Source organism: Diprion similis, chromosome 10 (genome assembly GCF_021155765.1).
Source record: "Diprion similis isolate iyDipSimi1 chromosome 10, iyDipSimi1.1, whole genome shotgun sequence".
Taxonomy (NCBI): Eukaryota; Metazoa; Arthropoda; class Insecta; order Hymenoptera; family Diprionidae; genus Diprion; species Diprion similis.
This window is the reverse complement of record NC_060114.1, coordinates 6,862,669-6,888,479: the sequence shown is the minus strand read 5'-3', so window position 1 is coordinate 6,888,479 and position 25,811 is coordinate 6,862,669. Positions and strand designations below refer to the sequence as shown.

The window sequence follows — 25,811 nt, the reverse complement described above, 5'->3', positions numbered from 1 at the left end:
ATCTGAGAGTGGTTGTTTTCCACGGCGATCAGCCGCCATAAATTCAAACGACAGTTTGCCGCGATGTAAATACCCTGAAAAATTCTGACAGTCGTTGGTTTTGAGTATAACTGCCAGCAACACCTGTCAAAATTTTTGAAGTTACGTTTACGACAGTCGGTCGCTATGGGAAACAGCCGTTCTCGGATTCTTAACAGACGACGGACTATGCAGTCGTTAGCAATTCACTCTGTATTACATATAATAAAAATTTGACAGTAGGAGTGAAACGGATAAATTTGTAAATGTAACTATATGACGCAATAGCTATAAAGTTCATATATATGTATAACTGGAGCCCAAAGAATTTTATAACGTCATGTTTTATACCGAAATGAAATATGAGGTTTGTGAAGACAGTAATATTAGTAGTAGTAGTAGGGAGTAGTGGTAGTACTAGTAGTAGTGGTAGTGGTAGTAGTCGCAGTATTCGTAGTGGTAGTGGTAATGGTATGTCGTAGTGATAGTGGTATGGTAGTGATAGTGGTAGTGGTAGTGGTAGTGGTAGTGGTAGTGGTAGTGGTAGTGGTAGTGGTAGTGGTAGTGGTAGTGGTAGTCGTGGTCGTAGTGGTATGGTATATAGTGTGTACAATAAAACTGTCGGCCGAACTTAAGGCAAGAAGAACTTTCCACTGACTCGGGTCGAGCAAACTGTGTGTAAATGTGTGTGACAGACAGATAACAAGGAAGATAGAAAAATAGATAGATAGATAAATAGATAAATAGATGGATAGATAGTCGATCAATATATATATTTATTTATTTATATTTGGGCAGTCGTTAAATGGAAGATCCTGGATGTTGGATGGTCGTGAATCGGCTCTAAATATAAAAAAAATTTCTCTCGATTTTTTTAGGTTTTCATTCTCACCCCTTACAAGGAACATCAGTTTGGTGTTGCTCTCTGATTTTGTTGAGACTCATATATGTTGTAGAACACTGAAAAACAAGACACGTATTTTTTTTTATCTCCGGAAAAACCGTTTAGAGGGGTGAAAACGGCCCTCAAGGATGAAGGCCCAACAAGGTGATTTCTCAATGCGGATTTCTTGATGGATCTGAATGAAACTAACGTTGAAGTTTTCCTATTCGTTAAAAAACATTTCAGTGTTGCTTTCATTCAAATACATGAAGCGCGTCAAGAAATCACCCCGTTGAGTGCCCATCTTGGGTGTCATTTTCACCCCTTTAAACCGTTTACTCGCAGAAAAAAATATGTGGCTCTTAGTTTTCAAAGTTCTACAAGATACGTGAGTCTCAACAAGATCAGCGAGGGGGCACCAAACTCATGTTCCTTGTTAATCTCCCTGTAAATCGTATATTCCACACGAGTCGAGGGTGTTTTAATTTGGTATATTATTTTTGAATCATTTCTCAAGCTAGATAAAGTTGTATTTTATACTTTCTTTCGTCTTCGTTGAATTTCGAATCGTCGTTATTTTCGATTGTACAGGAAGAAGATGTGTGGGGAATTCCATTCTAAGCTCAATAATTAAGTATAGAAAAAAGGCCCGCAGGAAGATTCAGGGCTCGAAATGAAAATCTGAAAAAAAAAATAGAGATTTCTTTTTTTTTTATATTTGAAGCCGATTTACGACCATCCAAAATTGTAATTCCCAAAAAACCATTTAACGGCCACCCTAATATACATATATGTATATAGGGCTGTCCACCTCAATACGACACACCTCCAGACCTCACCGTCTCTGATTCGATTCATTTTTTTGACATGTTGTTGTTCTAGCTCTAAAACATTTTTCTGAATTTTTTGGGGATTTTTTGGACGAACCCTTTCTGATTAACGAAATTCTTTAGGCTGAAAGTTTGCACCATTTTGTGAATTCTGGCAAAATTCTCTTGACGATGGAGAACAACCTCCCACTTCGAAAAACGTAGACGGAATTTTTCTTGTATTTTTTTTTTTAATTATTCAATAATTTTAGTCGTCAAACCGCGTCACCGACATCTTTTAGCATTTCATGAATGGGGATCAATTGTTGGTTGATGATATTTTAGAAAAGAACGAATGAAAAAATTCAAGATCCCAGCTGCTTGATCATTTTAGAAATTATTTTGATGAAAGAATCACTTTTTTCACTTTTTCACTACATAAAACAACTTGATTTAGATAAACTTTTTCCACTGTTATCAATGGATGATTCTGACGACCTAATCAATATAAATCACGAATAAACTTATGTAAAAAGAAAAAGTGAATATAAAATAGTTTCCATTTTCTAGTTACGCGTGCGCGTATAATAGGTGTTCACTCTTTTTTTTTACATAAGTGTATTCGTGATTTATATCGATTAGATCGTCAGAATCATCCATTGATAACAGTGAAAAACGTTTATACAAATCAAATAGTTTCTATAGTAAAAAAGTGAAAAAAGTGATTCTTTTATTAATAAATAAATTTTATTAATAATAAATTCTCAAGTTATCTATCAGCTGGAATGTTGAATTTTTTCCATTCGTTCGTTTCTAAAATATCAATAGCCAACAACTGATCCACATTCATGGAATGCTAGAAGATGTCGGTGACGCGGTTTGACTAATAAAATTATTGTCTAATTATAGAAGAAAAAAAAATTAAAACAATTCCGTCCAGGTTTTTGGAAGTGGGAGGTTGTTCTTGCATTGGCAAGAGAATGTTATCAAAATTTACGAAATGGTGCAAATTTTCAACCTAAAGAAATTCATAACTCAGGAAGGGTTGGTCCTAAAAATCCGAAGAAATTCAGAAAAAGTTTTCAGAGCTAGAACAACAACATATGAAAAAATGGATCGAATCGGAGACGGTAAGGTCTGGACGTGTGTCGTATTGACGTGGACATCCCCATATATATGTATATATATATATACAATATCTATAAACATGAATTTAAAAGAGGCACGCACACGTACACGTAATATTTTATATGTAATAACCACATCAGGCGCATACCAAACGTCATGCATTAGGTATTCATAAACACATTCCGCGCATTCAAAACGAGCACCTACCATACATCGCATATTTTCTATAGACATAGGTCTCTTGACCAGCTAGCTTGACAATAAATCTCAGCTGCATCACTATTTTCCAATTTGTATAACAATAATAAAGACACTTTAACGATGAATTTTTCGCCCAACTGCGTATTGAATGACCCGCACTCTTTTGATTCGATTTATTGAGAAAAAAAAATTAAACACTCGACAGCATATCGACAAAACTCTTAGCAGCTTAACGAAGATTGAAATTTTCTTCATACCTTGAAAAGAGTCACATTTCAATTTTCGTGTTTTCTAATACTTCAAAGTTTGAAACAGTGATCGAGGATGTGCACAAAGGCAGAAAAGAGAAGACAAGAGAGTGGCGAAACTTGAAAACGGATTCGAAGATTCGTCAATCTTAAATTTTCTCTAATCTTCTTTTATTCTTTCAGTTTTCTTTAATACCAATATTTTATTATGATAACACCTATATGTTTTTCGCCTAACGAGCCATTTTGCGTTTCTTCGGAATAATCCCGTTATTGTACGCAGCAGGTTCTTACGACCTGATTCTCAAGAGAGACTGAGCTGATCGTAAGAAGAGTAGATACGAATTTTACTGCATACGTTTCAATACATAGTATTCTGACGCTCACTGCAGAGGGCGCTGTCGCCCCGAGCTTCATTTTTTTTTTCTAACGCATATCATGTACATCTCATTTATATGAATTTGGTATCATACAGACTTACGGTACATTTGATGATTTAAAGTACGCGATGGGAGCACTGCGGATACGCAGAAACAGAGATAAATAGGTATAAGGTAACCTAGTTGATTTCGAAAACGAAGACATTCATCAAATGTGCGGTAACTTAATTGCAGGGCGATAGTTGGACTAACATACATATACATAGGTCCGTGTATTATGTATACACACTTACTTATCGTAAATACAGTGCGAAGAAGGTGCATGTACGATTTGCAATAATAGCCAAGCAGAAACGAAAGAACGAAGAATAAACAAAAGAGGAAAGAAATACATGTAAGCAACGTCAACAACATCGACAATCTGAAATTACACGACTTGGTATGTAAGAATGGATTGGGCAGAAAGGTGAAGGTTATACATGAATTGAGAGCCAGACGGAAAGTAATAATATACAATATACACATATCTATATGTATAAAATACAGGGTGACCCAGTACCCGCGGACCACTGGGCACTGACGGATTCCTGGCAAAGAAATAAGACTAGAATTACTCTTGACAATTTTTTTTTAAAGCAATGGTTTTCGAGTTAGAGCAGTTTGAAGTTCACCAATCACGGCGCAGATGGGACTGCGCACGAGCCTAGCGCGAGGCTAGTGTATCTGAGTCTGATGCAACGCACGCTAGCTTCGCGCTAGGCTCGTGCGCAGTCCCATCTGCGCCGTGATTGGTGAACTTCAAACGGCTCTAACTCGAAAACCATTGCTTTAAAAAAAAATTGTCAAGAGTAATTTTAGTCTTATTTCTTTGCAAGGAATCCGTCAGTGCCCAGTGGTCCACGGGTACTGGGTCACCCTGTATATGTAAATGAAGGGCGTGAGAGAAATCGGATAATTAGGAAAGGTACAAAGGATCTGGAATATTGTTATTCTTTTTTTTGGGAAGGGGGCGAGAGCGGATAGACATTTTTGTTCATTACCGTGCATCGATGGACAGTATCAACCAATCATGTCGACATTCTTTTGATACTCAACTATCATTGGAATTGCAGTTGTCGTTTGAAGAGTTAACCATACGTAAGAGCTATTAAATTATTTACAGTGAGTCAACTTCGTTCAATGAATTACCGATTTTCAGCCAATCTCTGGATCTCTGAATATCGATAAGTTTTAATTGTTGAAATTGATTGTAAATTTGAAATAAAACGACCAGCGAGTGAACCATAGCCATGGTCATTCTGTCTACCAGGAAAGAGGAACCAATGACAGATGATAAGGCCTGTCATTATGCTGCTTTTACAAATTATTTATTTTTCTTTGTTAAAATGCCTATATGGTTCACTCTTCAAAACGAGAAGAGTAACGCCAACAAAAGTTAAGTCGACATTTTTACCGATGAATCGACCGTTTCCTTATCCTTTCTTTTTTCAGTTACCCTTCAACTCTGAGCAACCGGAGTGGCAATTGAGAATTCGAACTTTAATACTTCGACGGTTGGCGAGTACGAGATACAGTGGATTTTATAATATGGATAATGAATAAAGGAATTTATGTATGATGGTATGTACACATGATTCCATCGATACACTAACCACCCAGTGCTATAAAATTTGGGGGTAATGGTAGATTACCTCCAGTGTGCAGACATCGATAATTTTCAACATGTTCATATATATAATATAGTAAACAATATATAATATAGATAAACATCGTATCAATATATACATATCCAGCATTGCGATTCGGGCTCGATATTTGATACTACAAAATATTTTTCTTCTGATTTTCAAACAATTGGCTTTTTTATTTCGCTTTCTCATCACTCGCGTTTGGTTAATTTCTTCTTCTCAAGCCCGAGACACGTGCTTTACCTCCAAGAAATAATAATCATAACATAATAATATACATACATAAACGCACGCGTACTTATAGTATGCATTGTTACATTTTTTGTCGGTGAAATAAAACAGTCAAGTGTACGCAAACGCTCCAATCGACTGTCCCGTTTCACAAGACTAATTCGGTATATTGTAAGTAATATAGAATTATGCGTGTACGTTGGTGTATGTGGTCCATGTACATACATATGTACAATAATTGACCAAACACATCAACACATGTTTCATAAGTATAATAAAGAAAAATATTTCGGAATCGAGAAGAGTTACAAAAAAGCATTTAGGTACCGTTATTTTTCAGGAATTATACCACAGCAGCCATTTTTTTTAAATTGAAGAACCGATTTCTGTGGTCTTATCTCACAGCCAACGTCGAGATGAACTAAACGAGCTTTAGACCAAAACTTCAAACTGAAATATTTTGCTAACGAATGATCCATAATCAACGAGATTTGACTCCTTGTATTTGTCCTGACGATTGCTCCAACGTACAAATTTTAGGTGTCACGACGCTTCATTTAAAAAAAATGACTACTTTTCAAATATATTCGAAAAATTGCATTGCACACAGTGTAATTAATGATATTGTTTTTACCTCACTCGAATTCGTAAGGCTCTTACAACTGTGTTCAGTTTCCAAAATATCCACAACTTGTTTATTTCCAAATGGAGACACCGTCTATTGACATTGTATATTGTGTACTGTATAATGTATATAAACAATATCCTGACACCCTCTTCAAAATAAAAAATGAATAACTTCTGATGGTTTGAAAATAGTTTTTTTTACGTTCTTTTTATTTGTTACTTTCTCCTTTTATCACATACTTTCCCGATAATCCACCCTCGATTTTGGCGACGGATTCAAAATTTTTATACCATAACGATAAATTTTATAGCCCTAATTTTCTTCTACAGTTTGAAACTCAAATTATCAAGCTATACTTGTCCACAAAACATTTTTAGAAAATGCGTCACTGTACCAAGGAGAGAAAACAGATTGTCGTTTTTAACTTTACTTTTTATTGTAGTTCAGAGTAGCAAAAAAAAAAAAAAAAAAAAAAATCCATGGTGCTGCCAAGATGCTTCATATCTCGTCAAACAATAACGTGGTGATCTACCGATCGTGACGTAATAAAATCGTAACATAAGTGTATGTTTTTTTGTTTCTGTAACATGTAGGTATGTATAGGAAGAAAAAATATGAATATCGTCACAAAGTTCCACCCCCCCAAAATGTTTCAGAGAGGGAGAGAGATAGAGAGAGAGAGAGAGAGAGAGAGAGAGACAAATAGAGTATAACCGTAAAGATAGAGAGACAGAGATTGAACTCCCGGCGCGATCGAGACACGTGGAATAAGGGAACACACGGCGAAGAGAACCGCCGATGAGAGATGCACACCTGGCGGGAATGGCCAGTACTTACGAGCTTCCTTCGGAACTAGAGATAGAGTTGAGGCTGCCTGCGATGTCGCTGGTAACAGATGAGGCCCCCTGAGGCCTCGACGAGCCTAATCTCTGGTAGGTGGGGACTACTTCCTGGGAGCGTTGAATGCTGCTCGGCGTACTGTTTCGTTTGCGACTTAATCCCCCGCCATGAGAACTGATGCAGCCGCCGCCGCTCTCTGCGCCGTAAAACGAAAAAGAAAAAATACGTACTAAACTATTTTTGCGTATGATGGCAGGTGTTTTGTTGTTGTTGTTTTTGTTCTTGTTGTTGTTGTTGTTGTTGTTGTTGTTGTTGCTGTTGTTGTTGTTGTTTCCTTCGCTTTAGTGTCCCTTGAAGAGAGAAAGATAGAGGCCTGCCAAAAGGCTGCGTTCCTTAAAATCAAGGGAAGAAAAAAGGGAACAAAAGTCCGGACATCACATTTTGTCCGATATTCGCAACTGTAAGTGTCCCTTGGAGATTGGATATGGCGATACACTGTGAATTGGTCATTCGTCCGCTTCAGATAATGGAAGCCAAGTCATGGGTGTGGTTAAACAATACGGGGTCGTACAAATAACAATCAGCCGATCGTTTTGGCTTCATTTTAAAAATATGAAGGTATAAAAAACATTGTGTAATGTTGTTGAGCTTCCATTTCATAACACTCAATGAATTAAATGGAAAAAGAGGTAAATAAAACACTTGTAAAGCTAAATACGAGTAGTTTTGTAATGGTATTTTCTACCACTAGGTGGCGTATTCCAATGTCAAAGACCCCGTTTGGCAAAGAAAATCAATCTTCAAGAGACACTGATTATGCGCTGATCAGCTTGTCAAAACTTCACTGTCATTACAAGCATTTTCATAATAATATATCAACAGTTGATAAGATATATATATATGCACGACGCTGCCACCCAAAGGGCTCTGCTATCACGGTCTGCTGGATATATACATATATATTGGGCTGGATATTAGACTATACACATTTACATTTTCATTAGAATCAATCATTAGTTGTAAGGTTCCCCAGGATGATCAGTACTCGCTCAGGTTTGTACGCTACAGTATTTTTCAGGGTTAAACAAGGAGAGAAATATTTGTAAATGGGTTTCAAGGTGATGTTCACCGAAGAACCCATGTGTTATTTTAATAATTATATCTTCAGAATCAGGTGCAGGGAATTTGAATTTCGATAGAGCGTCACATGTATTCGTCTATGTATATTGCAAATGTATACTCGAACTTTTGTTCACGTTTGTACCCTTATCATCAACCCTCACTATAATCTATATCGACATGTAAAAGGACAGACACTCCGGCAACCTGTGTTACCCGGTCGAAATTGTCTACGTGGGTGCATTCAATATGGCGTCTAAAGTCATAATCAGCTGATCGCTTTAGGTTACCTTTACGGTGAATCAAAACGACGGTCTTACACACAGAACTGTAATTTCACCCAATTTTTATAGTCGGAGGTGAATCCAATATTGAAGCAAATCGAAGTTTATGGCTTCACCACTACGTTGCACTGCAATCTAAACGCGTCACTGATATACGTATACCTATATCTATAGTGAATATATAATATATATGTATATATATATATATATAGCAGTGCGTGCGGTTGATTGGCGTAACCTCGAAATTTCTGATTTTATTTTATTACATGTGCACGTGCTATTGAGAAAAAAAATTTGATGACCGTCTCTTAGTAAAAGTTTTTAAATTCAAACCATAATGGTGAGATCGTGCTCCAACTAGAGTTAATATACAGTGCGCTTGCGCTATCACAACAAGAATATAGTCCTATCTCTGTCGCACTAGATTACAGCGAGCCTGGTGGCCCGGCAGTAAACTATTAAACACGGCATCACCACTAGAGTTTCCAAACCTGTATGTAAGACCGTGATCAAGGCACACAAAGGCATTAACGACTCTAAACTGAATTTCTCTTATCGGGATTGCAATTAATCGGTTTATAAGCAGTTTAAAAATCTTATTTTATTTCAAATTTAATATTTCATTAATATTTTTTGAGCATACTTTTCAGAAAAAACATTACATGAGACAATAGGAAGGTTAAGTGTGATGATAAGGGGTTCTATTCACGAAACCTATGGCAAAACGAATGAGAAGAAAGAGCTAAAAAAACAACTATCTTCAAATTTTTTGCTCTATTTTTCCAGTTTCCCAGTGTCAAGAAATATGACTATGGATTTTTATTTCGGATATATACGTAGCGTAAGGTGCTTTCTCATGGGGGAAGGAGGTGTTGCTCAAAAACAAATAATTAGTTTGCATATAAAATATGAAATAAAAACAGACAGACACACGCACACGTGCTGAAAATTATCGGCTGTCGATGTAAGTATGACGTGAACATATATATATGTATATATATTATATATATATATATATATATATATATATATATATATGTAATAAATTGAAGTAAAACTATATGCCTGAGTGCTATGGTCAACTCTATTCTATATCTCAACGTCACACTACCGCGATAAATCTCGCGGGTTTCGGTAAAAAAAAATCACCAAGGTTAAATCTAAGGTAATTTTGAACAAGGGATGCAATGGTGACCTTTAATTGGACCTTGATCCTCATCTTCAAGGTCATTTCTGAGGTCAACTTTGAGTTTTGAAATGGGAATCCCCATTTTTCATGCCAGCACCGAAAAGAGCGGGAAATTTTGCGTTCAAATATGCGTTAAGGTCTAGGGTCAACGTGACCTCTACGTGTCAAATAAAAGTCAAAATTAAGCTTGATAACTTGGTAATAACGCGAATAATTTTGAGGATCAGCATCTAACGCAAGATCTTTACACGCAATTTTCAAAAGCTTATCAGATGGTCCTGACTAATCCTGACAACTTTTGTCATTGAAGTAAGGACCACCTTAATATATGTAATAGTTACTACTAACTATGGTAACTAAATACTCAACAGCATCAAATAAAAATTACGATACGTAACGAATGCTATTGTTTGTCGCTTTTTTTTTTATACACAGCGAAAATGTTCGTATAAGCGGGTCACGTAAGAAATATGGTTTTTATTTCTACAACTAAGTACTTATATATCCTTAAATGCACGTATGTTTGTACAGATAAAGAAAGTAATTGAAAGATGAAAACAATGAAACTTCGACGAAGACTGAAAAAGAAGCATAAGACCGTTATAGAGGCGGGAAAACACTTGCGTTTATCAAACCAGAAAAGACTAGAAGCTAATTAACCAACCATCATCGTCGACAGTTACTTCGCATGCGCTCGAAATTTGAATCCCAGCTGTAAAGACGCATGAAAACTGTGAGGGTAACGGTTTTGCTGTTACTCTTGTTCATTCGAGTTAAACATATTAACTCGTCTATTCGATTAATTTTATTATATGTAGATTCTTGTACTCAATATATCGATAACATAGGACTAGTAAATAATAATATCAATTAATTATTAATGCAAAAATTAGCGAATAATGATAGACGTATTGGATCGATGTTTATGTGTAATGATATATATTGACACAGCTGCATTACCTACACTCGATAATATACACCAACGAAAGCCCATAGCACAATCTTGTCTGCAGCATATATACGTGGTAATAAAAATAATAGAAAAATCATAGTAATGTTAATGATAACGATAATGCGAATTGCGACAATTTAACACCGTGGCCAACTTATCAATATCATGGTGACAGTCAAGCAGACAATCAGCCAGACAATCAGACCGACATGGAGCAAGAGAAAGAGAGGGAGATACAAAGAAAGAGGGAGACAGAGAGAGAGAGAGAGAGAGAGAGAGAAAGAGATAAATGTAGTATGCTCTAGTTAAAACTTTGGGGCAAATATAGTATAATACAAACTGAAATACGGTGATCAATGTTAGCAAAGGATCATTTGAATAAAGAACAATAATAACCATACGAAACAGAAAGAATAATAATGATGATGATAAAATTGTAATAGTAATACGTCAAAGTAACAATAAAGATAGTTGCAAAAATTATAACAGTGTAATAATAATAGTTAAGATAATAATAGTAATGAGAAGGATCGAAATGTCGACGAAGAATCGACCAGAGAAAGTGCGATAAGAAAGAAGAAAAAATAAACCCAAATAATAATAAGTACTGCATTACAGAGAGGGTGAGATACAGAGATTTGTTGATCTGTATTTTATGCCGTGGGATAATCATGGGGTGAATAAAATAATAAGTTGCATTATGCTGTACAACAATTGCACAAAACAATCATAATAAACAGTCAAGCAAAAGAAGACTTAGCGGAAGAAATATGTGAATAATAATAGAATATAGTAGCATTTTGCAGCACACAAATTTGAGGAAGAAAGAGAGAATGAGAGAGATAATAATAGAAATAGAGAGAGAGAGAGAGAGAGAAGCGGATAGTTATCGCTGCTTTCGGCAGGTATCGCACGATTGCTTAAGTTGACCACGCAATCTGTAAAAGTATGCATAATTTTAAATCACCCGTTACAATATCATCGGCAACCAAGCGACGTAAAAAATTTCCTAACAAAAATTCCCTTTTTGCTGGAAGTCAAAAAGAAAGCGTCAGTTTTATCACAGATGGCGCCACATTCGCTAAATCTTAAGGATGGCTGCTAACCCCAATGAAGAGTAATATTTCCCGGATGAAACTGTTTCCGACAAGAAATGATAGAATGCGTAGAACTGATAACCTTTTCTACTAGCTTACAGCAACAGCCATTTTGTACCTGTCATAAGCCTTCGACTTTTATTTCAACCCTTTTTTTACATTTCGCTTAGTTGGCGAGAAATCCTGATGAGTGATTTAAATTGGGACACCTTCGTATATGTGGCATTCGATACCGACTCAACGAACCTCTCACCCTGACCATATTGGATTGAATTTATACTTTTATCACGGTATTGTTCTGGTATTAAAGACCGTAACAATTGATTTTATTTTTCAACCGTGGAGGTTGGAAGGTTTGAAAATATTCAATTTAAAAAAAAAAATACACGAACAGGATCAAGATACTTAGAGCTATGACAGAAATTCAACAAATTACTTGTCAAATCTGGTGTCTTCAGGGTCAAAAGTCATCGAGTTGGGATGCCATTCCCCATACATGTATGTGCATGAATATCAAGCTGTACAACAAAAACATCATCCGTTACGCCACAACGATAAGTATCATTTATTCGTACACCATCATTTATTTCAACGGGACCTAATATTATTCTAGGTTAGAGACACCTGGATATCGTGTGAATATTTATCCAGATTCGTCTCTGTATTATATTTTGCTTTGTTTATTTGTTTTCATGATGAAATATACGCAGTGCGCATTCATTGCAGTTACGTAGTATACTCTAAGAGAGCAACTGGGACGATAAGAGAGGCGCGGATTGTCAGCTTAACCCCTAGACACAGTATATCATAGTACTCGAAGAACGATTTCCCTCCCGATCATTCTCAATCACTTGTGTCAGGCGTTAGTATGGACTGGAATTTTTTTCTTCATTTCAATAAGTGTATATTCATAGGCATGACAGACATGCAGACTACAAGCGTTTATGCGAGTAAATTTAGCACCGTGAATTCTTGATTCTTACAAATAGACAATTCGACGAGGATGTCACGATGACTGAACGATTTTTACTATCCATTTTTTTCCGTGTTAGATAAAGTTTTATAAATATTGGGTAGTAAAAATGATCGCATAAAATAAAGTGAGATCGCAAATGGAGGGTCGTCAACGCGACAGCCATGTTGATTTCCAGATAAGTACCATGCAAAGTATTGATTCGCTTAGTCCAATACTCCGTTCTACATTCCTTTCATTCGGCGAATTACATGTGTACCCATTTTCTCACTTTTGAGAAAACTTATTTTTGGGCGTTAGTTCACTTGAATTCACTTTTATGCATGACGTTATACTCGTATGTTAGTATATGTATACCAGTGATTCATAACAGTCGACTAATGAGAAAAAAAGACGACAGTAAACCAGCTACGTAAAAACTATACATAAATTCTAATACTGCATCGTAATTATATTGTATACCGTCATATACATGTAAACATGACCTGTTATATATGGGTGATATCTGTACGTGTGTCTCGTTGTAACAGTGGTAGTTATTGTTATTGTTGTTGTTGTTGTTGTTATTTTTGTAGATGTAGATTTATTTGTTGTTGTTGCTGTTGTTCTTCTTGCTGAAAGTTCCCTGTCGAGCTTTTTTTTTTTATTGTACTCACGATTTGAAGACGGGCTTTTTTCCACCGATCGGGAGTTAGAGGTTAGGTGTCAAAAATGATAATGTAACGATAACTATGAAACTAAGAATAATAAAATACGATCAAAGTGTTGTGAGAAAGCGGATTTTGAAAAAATCAAGACAAAGTTCAAAAATAACATTAATTAGGTTAACCCATTCAATCCATATGTATATGAGACGATAATTCTCAAATAAAATAATTTTAAGTCTTGTAGAATTTAATATCACTAGTTTAAAATTCATTTTGTACGGCAATAGGATAGTTCTCACTATTCGGATATTCGTGTCTGTAGAATAATGCGGTTACTAATTACCGGTACAATCGAAAACTACATATATTACCGATTATCATCCGTAAATACAGTTTCACAGATATGGTCGGTATGTCGATAAAACAGAAAGATAATCGATACTTGTGCGCGTAAATACGCGCAGACGTATCGAAGAAAATAAAAATGCGTCATTTCTTTTATTCTATATAAAAATAAGAGATTGCAAAAAAAAAAAAAAAGGTCAACAAAAATTTAAATAAATATCAAAAGAAAATAGCAGACTTACTGCACGGATAAAAATTAATGTGGTAAATTAAGTAAACAGAAATTCTAGCCCGTTACCTCCTATACCGCTATATGGAATAATAGAGGATTAAACGAGATGAAAGTTGAAAGGACTTTAGGCGTAAGACTAGAGACAAAAAGAGAAAGAGAGAGAAATAAAGAAAGAGAGAGAGAGAGAGAGAGTAGCGTGAAGATAAAGAGAGGCGACTAAAGGTACTTTGATGATTGATATTCGGACCTGTCCCCGTCGGCACTCCCTTCGCCGTCACTGCTAGCGGAGCTGGGCTGCCTCCCGCTTCGCCCGCCTGCCGCGTCCTCTGGAAGGACTTCTTCGCTCCTGTGAACCGTGAACGAGGACTTCCCCTTCTTCCCAAATCCCAGCCGCCGCTTCCGCCCTTCCTCACCCACGCATGTACCATCAACACGTGTTTACGCGTTTACCGGACGTGCAGAGCGCGGTGTGACGAGAGATTTGTTTTCGATTTTGTAATTTTTTTTTTTTTTTTTTCCGTTCATCATTATAGCATTCAAGATCGTCGATGGATCGCGAGTTGTTAAATTTCGTTTCGGTGTTTTTGTTCGAAACATTTTTCAAATGGTCGATTTGTTTTTTGGTCGTTCGATGTAATGTTGATATTTTGGTTCGTTTTTTGTTTGATGTGTTTTTTCCGCCGACGGATGCGCAGGGGATCCCAGTGACGACGACGACGACGACGACGACGGCGAGGATGAAGATGACGATAACACAACCGCCGCGTTGTTACAGTTGTTGTTAATTTTGTTGTTATTGTTGTTGAGGTAATGTGTTAGTGTGTTTTGTTGAAAGAGGCGGACAGAGATGAAGAAGAGTGATAGAGAAAACAGAATATACAATTAGAATATACACACTGTGCACCCGATCGCAGTGTTCTTCCAGTGTGCTTTCATGTACGAACTATAATCGTGTTTTTTTTTTTTTGTTTATTCATTCTTCGTCATTAAACAAATTTCCATGCTGAATGTTCATCTAATTTTGATGATATTTCAAATGAAAAATGGTATAAAAAACAATGATTTGCATTTTGAAATTTGGAATCTGAAGTGTACGATCTATTCCCATTATGCAACTTGAGCTAACAGATACTGGATGAGTTTGATTCAAGATATTTAATAGCTGCAAAAGCTAACCGTGTGGTTGTTCTCTCTTTTATACAATCAAAGCCTTAGGCTTAGACTGTCTACAGATAAAATACCAAGCTTTATGGTAAATGTTCTTATTTTAAAAACATTGCTGTTATTCAAAATTCAAAAGTGAACGGTTTAAAATCGGAGTTTAAAGAAAATGATTGAAAAATCAGTACCATAGTCATTCCCGCATCATATTATTTGGACTTCCATTTTTGTATATGTATTGTAGTGAAAGCACACGGAAGTATTAAGAGTGGGTATAAGTATATATCGTATCTATAAACTACTGCAGAAGAAAGTATCATAAATTTACGCTATTCTATAATATTGAATTTGACCAAAAGTAATTGTCTGCCGTGTATCGTGTATAGTGTTAATAATAACAGTTGTAACGGAATAACGTATTATTCATACGGACTCTGAGAATTATGTATGTATATAAGGCAGGCGTATAACGTGACTATACGACGTATAGTAAAAATAATTAATCAATTGATCAATTAATTGTCAAACAGAGTTACGAAATATATCATCTATGTAAATATTTTGAATATATGTATATATTATTACTTGTGAAACAGTCCGATCATAATAGAACTCGAACGGAAACTATGTATTATATATCGTAATTATGTTAATCTACACACGACACGAACGAATGTCAATAAATAAATATACATATATATACACCCGATAGGTTTGGTTTCACGTGTCAGTTGGTTAAATGGTTAATAAATTGTTTGATATATGTTACCTGTCGCTGAAAGCTGGCTCGTACTGTTGCTCTTCTTTCCCAGACCCGAGGACTGGTACTGAACTGCACTTCCGCCGCCGCTGCTACTTCCGCTGCCGCTCTTACTACCTGGTGAACTTTTTCTACCCCTTCTCGAAGTGTCTTCGACGTGCAAACTCACCGCCGTATCGCTCAGGCTCCCGTCTGGTGACAGAAAATTAACTGAAACAGAGAGCGGAGTGACACCAACCTGACCAGACAATGTTTAACTCTGTTATCTGTCGTGTTGGTGTTGTTGTGGTGAAACCTGACGAGAGTTTTCACTGTCCTGTACTCAATTCACTTTCAATTCCATTTCTTGCTCTGAGTTATCCTCCAACTGTTCCCACGCTCGGTGCGAAACTCTACTGAGCCTCTTGATATGGTCACGAAAATATGAGAAACCGATTTGAATTTGAAGAGTTTCCATTAGGTACATACTAAAATCCGTACTGTCGATTGATTGCCTCTCTTTTACAAGATTGTTCAATCAACAATACTTGAGTAAACGATTTGCTCTTTTATAGAGTAAAGTTAAGACCACTCGAGGAGACAAAGAGGTACTTTAAATGTTCTGGCGACGTTTTGAAGATACGTAGCGTGACTAGAGATGATTGAAAAAAAAAGTTGATTTATTCGAATAATTAAACTCGTGGCGACGAGGCCTTTGAAAACTAAAACCAAGCCGATGATAGAGCTTTAAGCGTTAACGCTTCTAAGAGCAATAAGATTTTCAAGCAAGCTGCAAAGCTGTTCTACGCATATCACACTCCACATGACGCAGTGCAGCTAGATATGATCTCTTTCTTCTACGTTGTATGAATATTTGATGTCGTTTTAAAACACCTTTTCGGAAGCTTAGCTTTATGTTTTTTCTAAGATAGCAAATTCTCTACACTTAGCACCCTTGAAAGCACAGTAAAATAAAAGTCTTGTAAGTAGATACAACTTCAAATTAAATATGGGTCGTTTTGACTTGACCATTAAAGGTATTGAATTGGAGATCGAATAATTGATTCACATTATAAAATGATGTGTTTGAACATTTTTTCAGATTACCAACGTGTCTTGAGGTTCTTTCAATAACTGTTTACACCGACAAAAATGGATGAGACGAATCAACTTCCGCATATATAATACGGTAGTAACATTAAAAATTAAAAATTCAGTATAATAGACTGAAATTTGCAGAAGTGATCTAAAATTTGGTTACCATAAGAAATGGCATAATTTTGAATTGAATTCAGAAAAATTCGAACGCGGAAATCCAAAGAAAAAGCATTCGGAATTCCGTAAAGCAATTTTTTCTACAAAATTGTCCGTATGTGCAAGGGTAGTTTTAAGAAACTAGATAAAACGAAAAAGGGTTGCCTACGTTTAACAGCTGCCTAGCAGTGTATGTAGATAGTGTGTGTTAGAACATAGTGCGGTGTGCTTGAAGGTGTAACAACTCCTGAATTCAGTTGCACACCTGACTAGCAGAACTTTAAGAATTCGAAAGACTCTATGACTTCATTTGACTTTACGTAACTTCAAGTTCACGCCTTCACGTGATTTCGAGTGCTTCACGTGATTTTTTTTATGGTGTACACTTGACTTCAGTAGTGATTATCTCCTCCACTGTGCTTTAAGCATTTATGGAACGAGTAAAACAACAACTCACCAACTTTCTCGTCCGGTGGTACATCAGCGTTGCTAAGGCTCCTCGTGAACTGTCCCCGTTTGCTGGAATGCCCGTTACCAGTGATCCCGTGCCTGGACGAGGCCTCGTAGGGATTGGACGGTACGTAGTCTCTGCTCTCAGGTCCGGAAGATGACCATCGATGGGGTTCGTTCCGTTCAGCGTCAGAATTGGTGTCAGCGCGGTGGGACGCGGATCGAGTTTCGGTCGGATTCGCGTCGTTGGCGGCCCGAGCGTTTTTAGCAGTGTCGGAGTTGGCGGAAAGGGAATCAAAGACAATTGAATTAGCAATACTGGGGGGGGTTGGGTCGGAGGCTGGGGGGCCGGAAGTGCCGGATGCACGCGGGGACGCTCTACGAGGGTTGCCGGGATCAAATCCGCAGTTCTCGCTGCACTGGCTCTCGCTCTCCATTGAGTATTCGTAGTACTCGAGGGTGTCGCTTATCGCGACGTTTCGCTTCACACTCCTTTCGCCAAGGTCCCTAGTTTCCGGGCAACTGCTGTTCCGCCGACGCGAGTTGTAAGCGACCACAGTGTCCCTGGACCCAAAATCGTCCTCGTCAGAGTTAAAAAACTCCGGGGCAGACCTGGAGCCCCGAGCATGGTTCAACTTCCTTCGCGGAGAAAGGTGCACAACCGTTTCCGAGGACCCGAAATCATCGTCGGAGCAGAGCTGAGGTGAAGACTCGGCTTTTGCGGTGAGTCTTTTGCTCTCGCGAAAACTGGGCACCGAGAGGCTCTGCCTCCTGGTTTCGTAGATAGTCTTCGCCCCGAAACCAGTCAGTCCTCGGTCCTCCTCGTAGTTCTCAAAGCGGCACTGAGGCGGTCTGACAGTGTCGACATCCTCGATTCCAATAAGCTCAGTCAATTCTTCACTGCCCTGGACCTCGGACTCGGGAGAGCCGAAGTCAAACGGCTCTTCGTCCCAACGCTCCCTCTTTTCGCATATGCGACATCGCTCGTACCGTTCGAAGTCGAGGTAGGAATCGTTGCTCTTGGTACGCGGTCGCCGCCGCTCTTCAAGTATCTCGTTCGAACCGAGCTCGTCATCGATGCTGCAGTAGATGTGTTCCCTGGACGAAGAGTCTTTGGACAGCCTCGAGTCCGAGCCCTTTGGCCGCTTTTCTAGAGTCCTCTGGAGTCCGAGCCCGAAATATGCCTCGGAGTAGTCCGAGTCCCGGTATTTCCTCTTCCCGGCGTCATCACTCCGCCCGGAATCATTGTCGAAGACCATTGACCCCAGGGTTTGTCTCTCGAAGCTCGAGGACAGATTTATCTCTGTTTCGGCGCCGCTCAGCTCACTATCGTATCCATAATACGGCAATGTCTGGTGCGACTTATTCTCGGTTGTTGGATCGTAATAGGGCTTGCTCTGGTCCTGGAGGGCCTCAATGGTCTCGTCGTAGCCTGAGTCATTCAGAGACAGATTCCTCTTCAACTTCCTGCGAGCCGTACGCAGACTGTCATCGCTGAATATGCTCTGCGGCAGAGACTCGTACTCGAAGCTCTTCGCCCTCTGAGGCAGGAACTTCCTGGCCCCAGTCAGGAGGTCATCAGGAATGGTCTCGTATTCACAGCTTTTCGTCCTTGGAATCGAAGGTCTTCCACCAAATCCGCGGACGTTGTAGCTCGTGGGAAAGCTTCTGTTTATCGGTGGAAATCGCGACAAGAAGGTCGACGGTACTTGACCAGCCAGTTTCGCACGAAACCTGCTGACAAGGTCGTTTCTAAAGTCGACCCTGAGGCAGTCCTCGACATATATTTCCGGTATTCGTCGCCGTGAGTTCACACCCAGGTTCTCAGGTCGCAGCATATAGCCCGGAGTTATGCTGTACTCGCTCGTTTCTGGACTGTAGTATCGTAACAGATTCTCGTCCACAGTTCGTGAACGTGTGAATGGCGTCTTCATCTTCTTGTATAGCGAGCGTACTACTGCGGATTTGCTCCGAACTAAGGGGTGTGGGGGAAAATGAATTGGGGGGTGGCTCGTCGGGAGCTGGGAGAGTTTTGAAATCGGTCTAGATTTCGGAGGGTTATTTGACAGGGGGCAGTGGCATTCGCTACAGGGTACCCTAAGTCTGTGCCTGCGCCTAGTGCGCCTAGGGGGCAACGGGGCGGCGGGAGATATGACACCGGGTATAAAAACGTTTTTAACTGTTGGGCTGGAAACAATTATTATATCACGTGTAAAAATTTTCAATTATATCGTAGTAAGGTGATCACACACTCTTCGTGGTGGTTTATCGTTAGATCATCAATCTTGAATTGAAACTCACCCCATTCCCGGCAATTCCCGTCATTGATCGTCGCACGATTCATCGGTTAATGAAGCCAACAACGTTTATTTACCACTTCTGCTACTTAAAAATGAGAATGTTCGGGTTATATTGAAAAAGATTCGAACAGATTTAACAATGTTCCAGGGATTTGGAATCAAAGTTCTTGGAGAGACTCTGAGCTCTGAGGCGTTTGAGGATGAATTTAATATCATTGACCGATGAGTCGTGTCATACGAGATGATTGCACGTCACCATTGGGAACGGGGTATTAAATGGACATTGACTTGCAGTGTGGACAAGTGCGACTACCTTATCTACGCAGTGCGAGTAATCTACGTGAATCTCGGATCCTCTAGTTTCTATTTCAGGATTGGTAAAAGCGAGGAGTAAAGCGTTTACGCGTGCTTATCTAGAGGGATGATAATAAGCGGCCCATCGAGTCGTTATGTCCATTTAATAATGTTTGAAACAGTGCACGTTTCGAAAAGAGGATTCATTTAAAGTGTCTGTAAATTTTGCTTCAAGGTACTTTTTATCATTGAGCAATACGATTTAGCAGTGGCTTCTTGAAAGTAAAGTGAACGTTATAGTCAATGTAGTCAAACTCACATTCGTCCTCTCGACCCTCGTGGCCTCTCGGACTGGGTGCTGAGAGCGCTGCTCGTCACCGAACCTATGCTCTCCATATCAGAGTCGCCGAAGTCGCCCAAGACGTCTTTGTCTGGACTAAGGTGACGCCGAGGACGATGATGAATTCTGTGAGGATGGACGTTACTCATTGTCAACGGGTCTTGTCGCATTGACGGTAAGTCCGAATCCGACAGTCCGCTGTAGTGTCGTTCCCATCCTGAAAAACAAGTCTGATCAGCTGCACGTCCTTTCATTCGGCACCTCAAGTGATACACTAGACATCGCATCGAAAGTTTCACCCAGACCTTGGGGAAAAGGAAAGTACTAGACGCCAATGGTTAAGTTGTCAGTTAACTCCGACGGAACTCACCTCCCATTCCCGTGCTCCTGTAGGTCGTGTGGACTTGTCTTGTCCTGTGCTTTATGAACTTCGTTCTCTCCTCCAAGTCCTGAGTGACTCTCTCTTTGAGCGCAGCGTGCAGATTCGCCGGTATTTGGGGCAGTTGTCTCTTTTTCGGCGAACCAGTTGGTGTCGCCGTTGCTGACCTTGAGCCGAACCTGGAGAACAGGTGAAGGTTCGCCGGTTACCAATTGGAACGGAAATTTGTTGGGAAAAATAAGTGATCCGGGATCTTCTCACCTGGACCCGTAGCCGTGCGAGTAGGGCATCGTTCGATGCTCGGGGGGAGATAATGACCTATGATGTCCTGTTGGACTTTGCGACCGACCTCGGTAGTGAACACTAGGCGAGTCCATGGGCGCTGCGCTGTGCGATCGATGGCCCATCGCACCCCTGTGCGTCGTGTCGTCCTGTGACGCAAAAGGCATATTGTGTTCACGACGATATTTTATCCACACCGTCGAACGAAAACTAAGCTCGTAAATAACAATTAAAAAAATTTAGTTATGTCGTACTAACGTATGTCAAATTTTACTACCGATTTAAAAGTCTGAGGCGTTTGAAACGGTTGATTTTATACGCCATTCTCATAACTTTACTGGTCGGTATACCTAACCTATAACCTCGTTCTACCATTCTAATGTACGAAACATGGATTAAGACACCTTGACATGCTGAAACATTGGGTAATACAACGCCAGGGGACTGGCTTGAATTTAAAATCATCACAGCTCTTGTCACTTTCTAGCTAGTTTTGATCATTCTCATTCGTAAATTGAAACTGTGAAAAATTTTGGATGGTGGTACAAGTTTCTGAAATATTTCGTATAAAATAACTTTATATTTGCCAGGTTGAATCGAAAGCTTTTACGTCTGGGGTAATAAGAAAAACTCGATGATTTGGAAAATGTTGTGTGAAGAAAATAAGATGACAAACGAATAACGTTCCATGTTCGAAACGAACGAAACAAATAAAAAATCGAGATGGTTATTCTGACCTTGCGGTAGTGGTGATAGTCGGAAATGGAGGCGGGCTGTTGATCCCTGGACAGCATGAGGGCAGCTCGTTTATGACCCTGAGGCGACATGTCTCTCCGGCTTCTGTGTTCTCCTTCGACGCTGAGTTCCCTCTCGGGTGGTGGGCTGGAATAGTGGCTGCTCCAGGGTGCGTTCATTTTTTAAAATTAGTGATCGGCGTGTCGCTTACTTTTCTAGATGGGGCGAGTGCTGTGATTTCACGTCTGATATATACACGATCGGCCGATTACCGAGAGCTCAGCGGACGGTCCAAGGCGCCACCTTGGCATCATGATCATTCCTAACCTCAATTATGGTTTATTTATGAAAGAATTTAGTCATTTTTTTTATAATTACACGAAGCGCCATCTGTTTGCATCTCGGACCGCCGATCGAACTATGGATAGTATACATATATATGTATTATATAAGCAGTAGCTGCGGGTTGTTTTTATCCCCCACCCCCTCGTTCTATATATGCTTGAGTAGACTGTATACACCTAGCCCACGCGTTTTTATGATAAATCTATGAATACATATGTAATGTGTGTACTTGCAAAGTGATGAAGCGGTGACGTGAGTTTTTCCAGTTTGATTTGGATTTTTTTTTTTTTCACTTGTTATGATTTCGACACTTCAGGAATTGCAAACGAACTAAGTAGTTGTATAAAAAAATTTTTAGAAGGGTAGGTGGCCCGATATAGAGGAAAAATATAATTAGTAAGCGTTTTGAAAACTATTTGAAGTTTTGAAAATAGAAAGGAAGAAAAATATGTGGAGATACATTATTTATAAACCAAGAACTACACCTTGTTATACGATTTTAAGCATGGAGAAATTTTATTCGAATTTGAAAACTTTAATTCAATATTGATTAGTGGTTATAATGATAAAAAAGTAAAAAAATACAAGAACTTTGATTTGCTTTCAATTTTTTTTAGACTTGATATCATGTTTAAAAAAAAAGTCTGTGTTGTTGTCACTACTTGACGCGTGACCCCACCGAGATTCCTCACAAAATTTTAGCACGGAGGTAGAATATAGTGATTCGTTAAAAGTGATTGCAATATGAGATCATTCATCGCGTCGGCTTCTAAACTTCTAGCGGTGAATAATACTAGTATAAGTTGCAGGGTAAATGAATAGTGTGATTCATGATGATAATGAAGAGTATAAACTTGAAAATTCGTACCGCTTATAAACTGACGACATATTATGAAACCTAAAATAATAATAAAAACACAGAATTAAAATACTACCAATAATTATAGATAATCACACGAGAAAGAGAGCGAAAGAGAGAAGGTGAAAGATAAAGAGATAGAGAGAGGTAAAGAAAGACATTAAACAACGAATAAATTTTTTTATGAAACACGATTATGGCAAATCCGTGAAAATATTAATTATTACGCATCATATTTCACACGATTCATGAATAGCGTAATAACAAATTGACGTCAATCAGTTATAGGCCGTAATATAGAATCGAAACTTTTGCTCTCCACCCTGCGCTGAATGGGAATATATAAGGGGCATTCCATACCAATTTGACTCGTCTTTGATCATAAATAACTTCAAGTGGTTTGATATATATTTTTTTTTCATATTCTTGCTTCAACTTTTTTTCTAACTCATCAAAACTATTCTTACGATAAAAATATTTTTAGCCTTATTATATACAAAAGTCAAACTGGTTTTTTTCTGATTGGGTTTTCAGGGATTTCGGTAAATTTGTATCAATAAATTGAAATTTTTCCAGTAACGATATATTCTGTACCAATTGTAGACAAATATTATGCTGCTTTGAAAATTATCACTTTCAAATATCGAATTTTGAAAAAAAGAGGTAACGATTCTCTCAAATAATTATATAAAAAATACTATTTATTAACAGAGTGTACATAATATATTGAAAAAATCATCAATGTGTTTACAGAATGAAATCTTACGAAATCAACAAAAATTATTGCATAACTTAAAAAAATTGTAATATTTTATCACGAAAGAAAATTTGAAAAATAATTGATTGCGTTTCTATACCGAATTTATAAAGTAAAAATAAATAGGGATCAAATCGAAATGATTAAATATTGGTAAAGTTGGCATAGAATGTGCTGTACGTAACGTATGCATGTGTAGATATAGGTATATAAATATATATATATATATAAATATAGATGTGTGTGTACCTATAATGCGCAGAGTGATAATAAAATAATGTACGTAACACATAACGTGTCACCTAAGGTTTATATAGTTACATGGGAATAGATGCAGAGCTGCGGTGAAACCTTTTAGGTAATCCAGTTAGGGAAATATTCAATACATACCGTTATATACATATCATTAAAACCGCGGTTTGGATATCCGATATAGCTTAGCCACATATCACTTCCCGCCTCGATCAAAGTGCAATATAAGGAAACGGTGGGACGTAAATAAGGAGGCAGGGGAATCCCGAAGAATTTTTGAAACTCCGGGTACTCAATGAATGCATCAACTGCACAACTAGATTTGGGGTGTTGAACGATTCTAACCCCTTTCGATTACTTATTTGGTCAACACTTTGATATGTCAAAATCCAAAATTTAAAATCAAGACTAATTTCCATGCGGAATTATTTTGTCGTGATCTTTTTGATCTCCCATTTCGATCAACAACTGAAATTCGTAACATACCCAGCGAACATTTCTAACCTCTTATTTGAAATCAGTTTCTCAATAAATCACCGATAATTGAAATATATTCACATCTGATCATTTTTTGCATTCAGGAATCCTGAATTTCGGGAGAAGATTTTTTAAATCATATCGGTCTCATAAAAAGTACCATACATTTCTAGCTTGAAGTTTGTTAGAATTTGAAAAAATTTTAGTTCAGCTTAGCAAACTTTTTGTTAACTTGATATTTTTAACGAAACACTCGGTATTTTGGGATTAACTCGGTATCCATAGAGTAACGAAAACACTTAGACTGGGGGTAAGAAAAAAAAAAAAAAAACTGCATTCTAACCGAAGAGAACATGGCTCAAACGTTTGAGAAGTGTGACAGTGTGATATCACGGACAAGAGTGGTTTAAGAAAATACAGAGGAACGAGGGAGAGTATGAAGAGAAACGAAAATCGGGTCAACCACCGAGATCCGATAACACGGGCTACACGTGTCATACGCCTAAACCATCGACTACGTAATGAACGATGAGATGCTCAACTCGACTCACAAATAACGGTCGGGCGTCATGGTCGGCAGGGTTTGAATTTCGACTACCGTTGGCCGCCGATGCGATCGACTGAGTCTTACATCCCGACAGGGTTCGTGGTCGCGGGCCAACTGGCATGTCAATTGGCTAGTTGCCCACTTTTATAACTCCTCTCTCTCTCTCTTTCTCTCTCTCACCCTCTCCCTTCGCCCTTGGGTCGGCGTTCCGTTCGCCACCCCGACCCACGACTCTGTCTAGCAGCCAGCTAAGCTAGATAGCCGGAATGACTGAACCACGTACACAATTTCGTGGGTTTGTGTATACACATGCGGGAGACGTAGTGATCTGTACAGGGTGTCCCAGATTCGAACACGTTTCTCTGCCAACCATTTTCAAGGAAAACAAAAGAAGACGAGACACGACGGTCTTTTATCCACTCAGAATGAAAAGCTTCTACGATTTACAGATGTTTCAAACCCCCTCGATCATCTCTGCTTCTGTTTTGGTTTTTTTTTTTTTTTTGGAATTCAAATGGTATTGAAGTTTGGTGAAAATTGTTAAGCGATCGCGTCTCTTTGTTTCCTTTCCGATTCGATGACTGTGCAGAATTTATACGAGATTAGGGTTCTTTTCAACCGAAACTTAAATACAAAAATGATTTAACTTCATTCAACAACTCGACCATTCGTCGATTCGAAACTACGCATGAATTATTATGAATCGTTCGAATTCACAGAACAGTCGTATTATGCTACTGCCAAACAT

General features: G+C 38.4%; 1 protein-coding gene across 15 annotated transcripts in view; it reads right to left on the bottom strand.

The window, feature by feature from the left end:
• The window catches only part of LOC124410988 (regulating synaptic membrane exocytosis protein 2), a 67,263-nt gene that overhangs the window by 6,444 nt on the left and 35,008 nt on the right, over positions 1–25,811 (bottom strand). For 5 of the 15 annotated variants that reach the window (XM_046889776.1, XM_046889767.1, XM_046889779.1 and 2 more), the window contains 8 exons: positions 23,040–23,069; positions 21,829–21,985; positions 21,071–21,240; positions 20,801–20,988; positions 20,410–20,647; positions 17,504–19,683; positions 15,823–16,023; positions 7,052–7,250 (listed from right to left, as the gene is read on the bottom strand). In XM_046889776.1, coding sequence (XP_046745732.1) covers positions 7,052–7,250; positions 15,823–16,023; positions 17,504–19,683; positions 20,410–20,647; positions 20,801–20,988; positions 21,071–21,240; positions 21,829–21,985; positions 23,040–23,069 — 3,363 coding nt within the window. Of the gene's footprint in view, positions 1–7,051; positions 7,251–14,139; positions 14,321–15,822; positions 16,024–17,503; positions 19,684–20,409; positions 20,648–20,800; positions 20,989–21,070; positions 21,241–21,828; positions 21,986–23,039; positions 23,070–25,811 lie in introns of those variants that run through there. The other 10 variants (XM_046889769.1, XM_046889773.1, XM_046889783.1 and 7 more) reach the window with 10 other exon arrangements.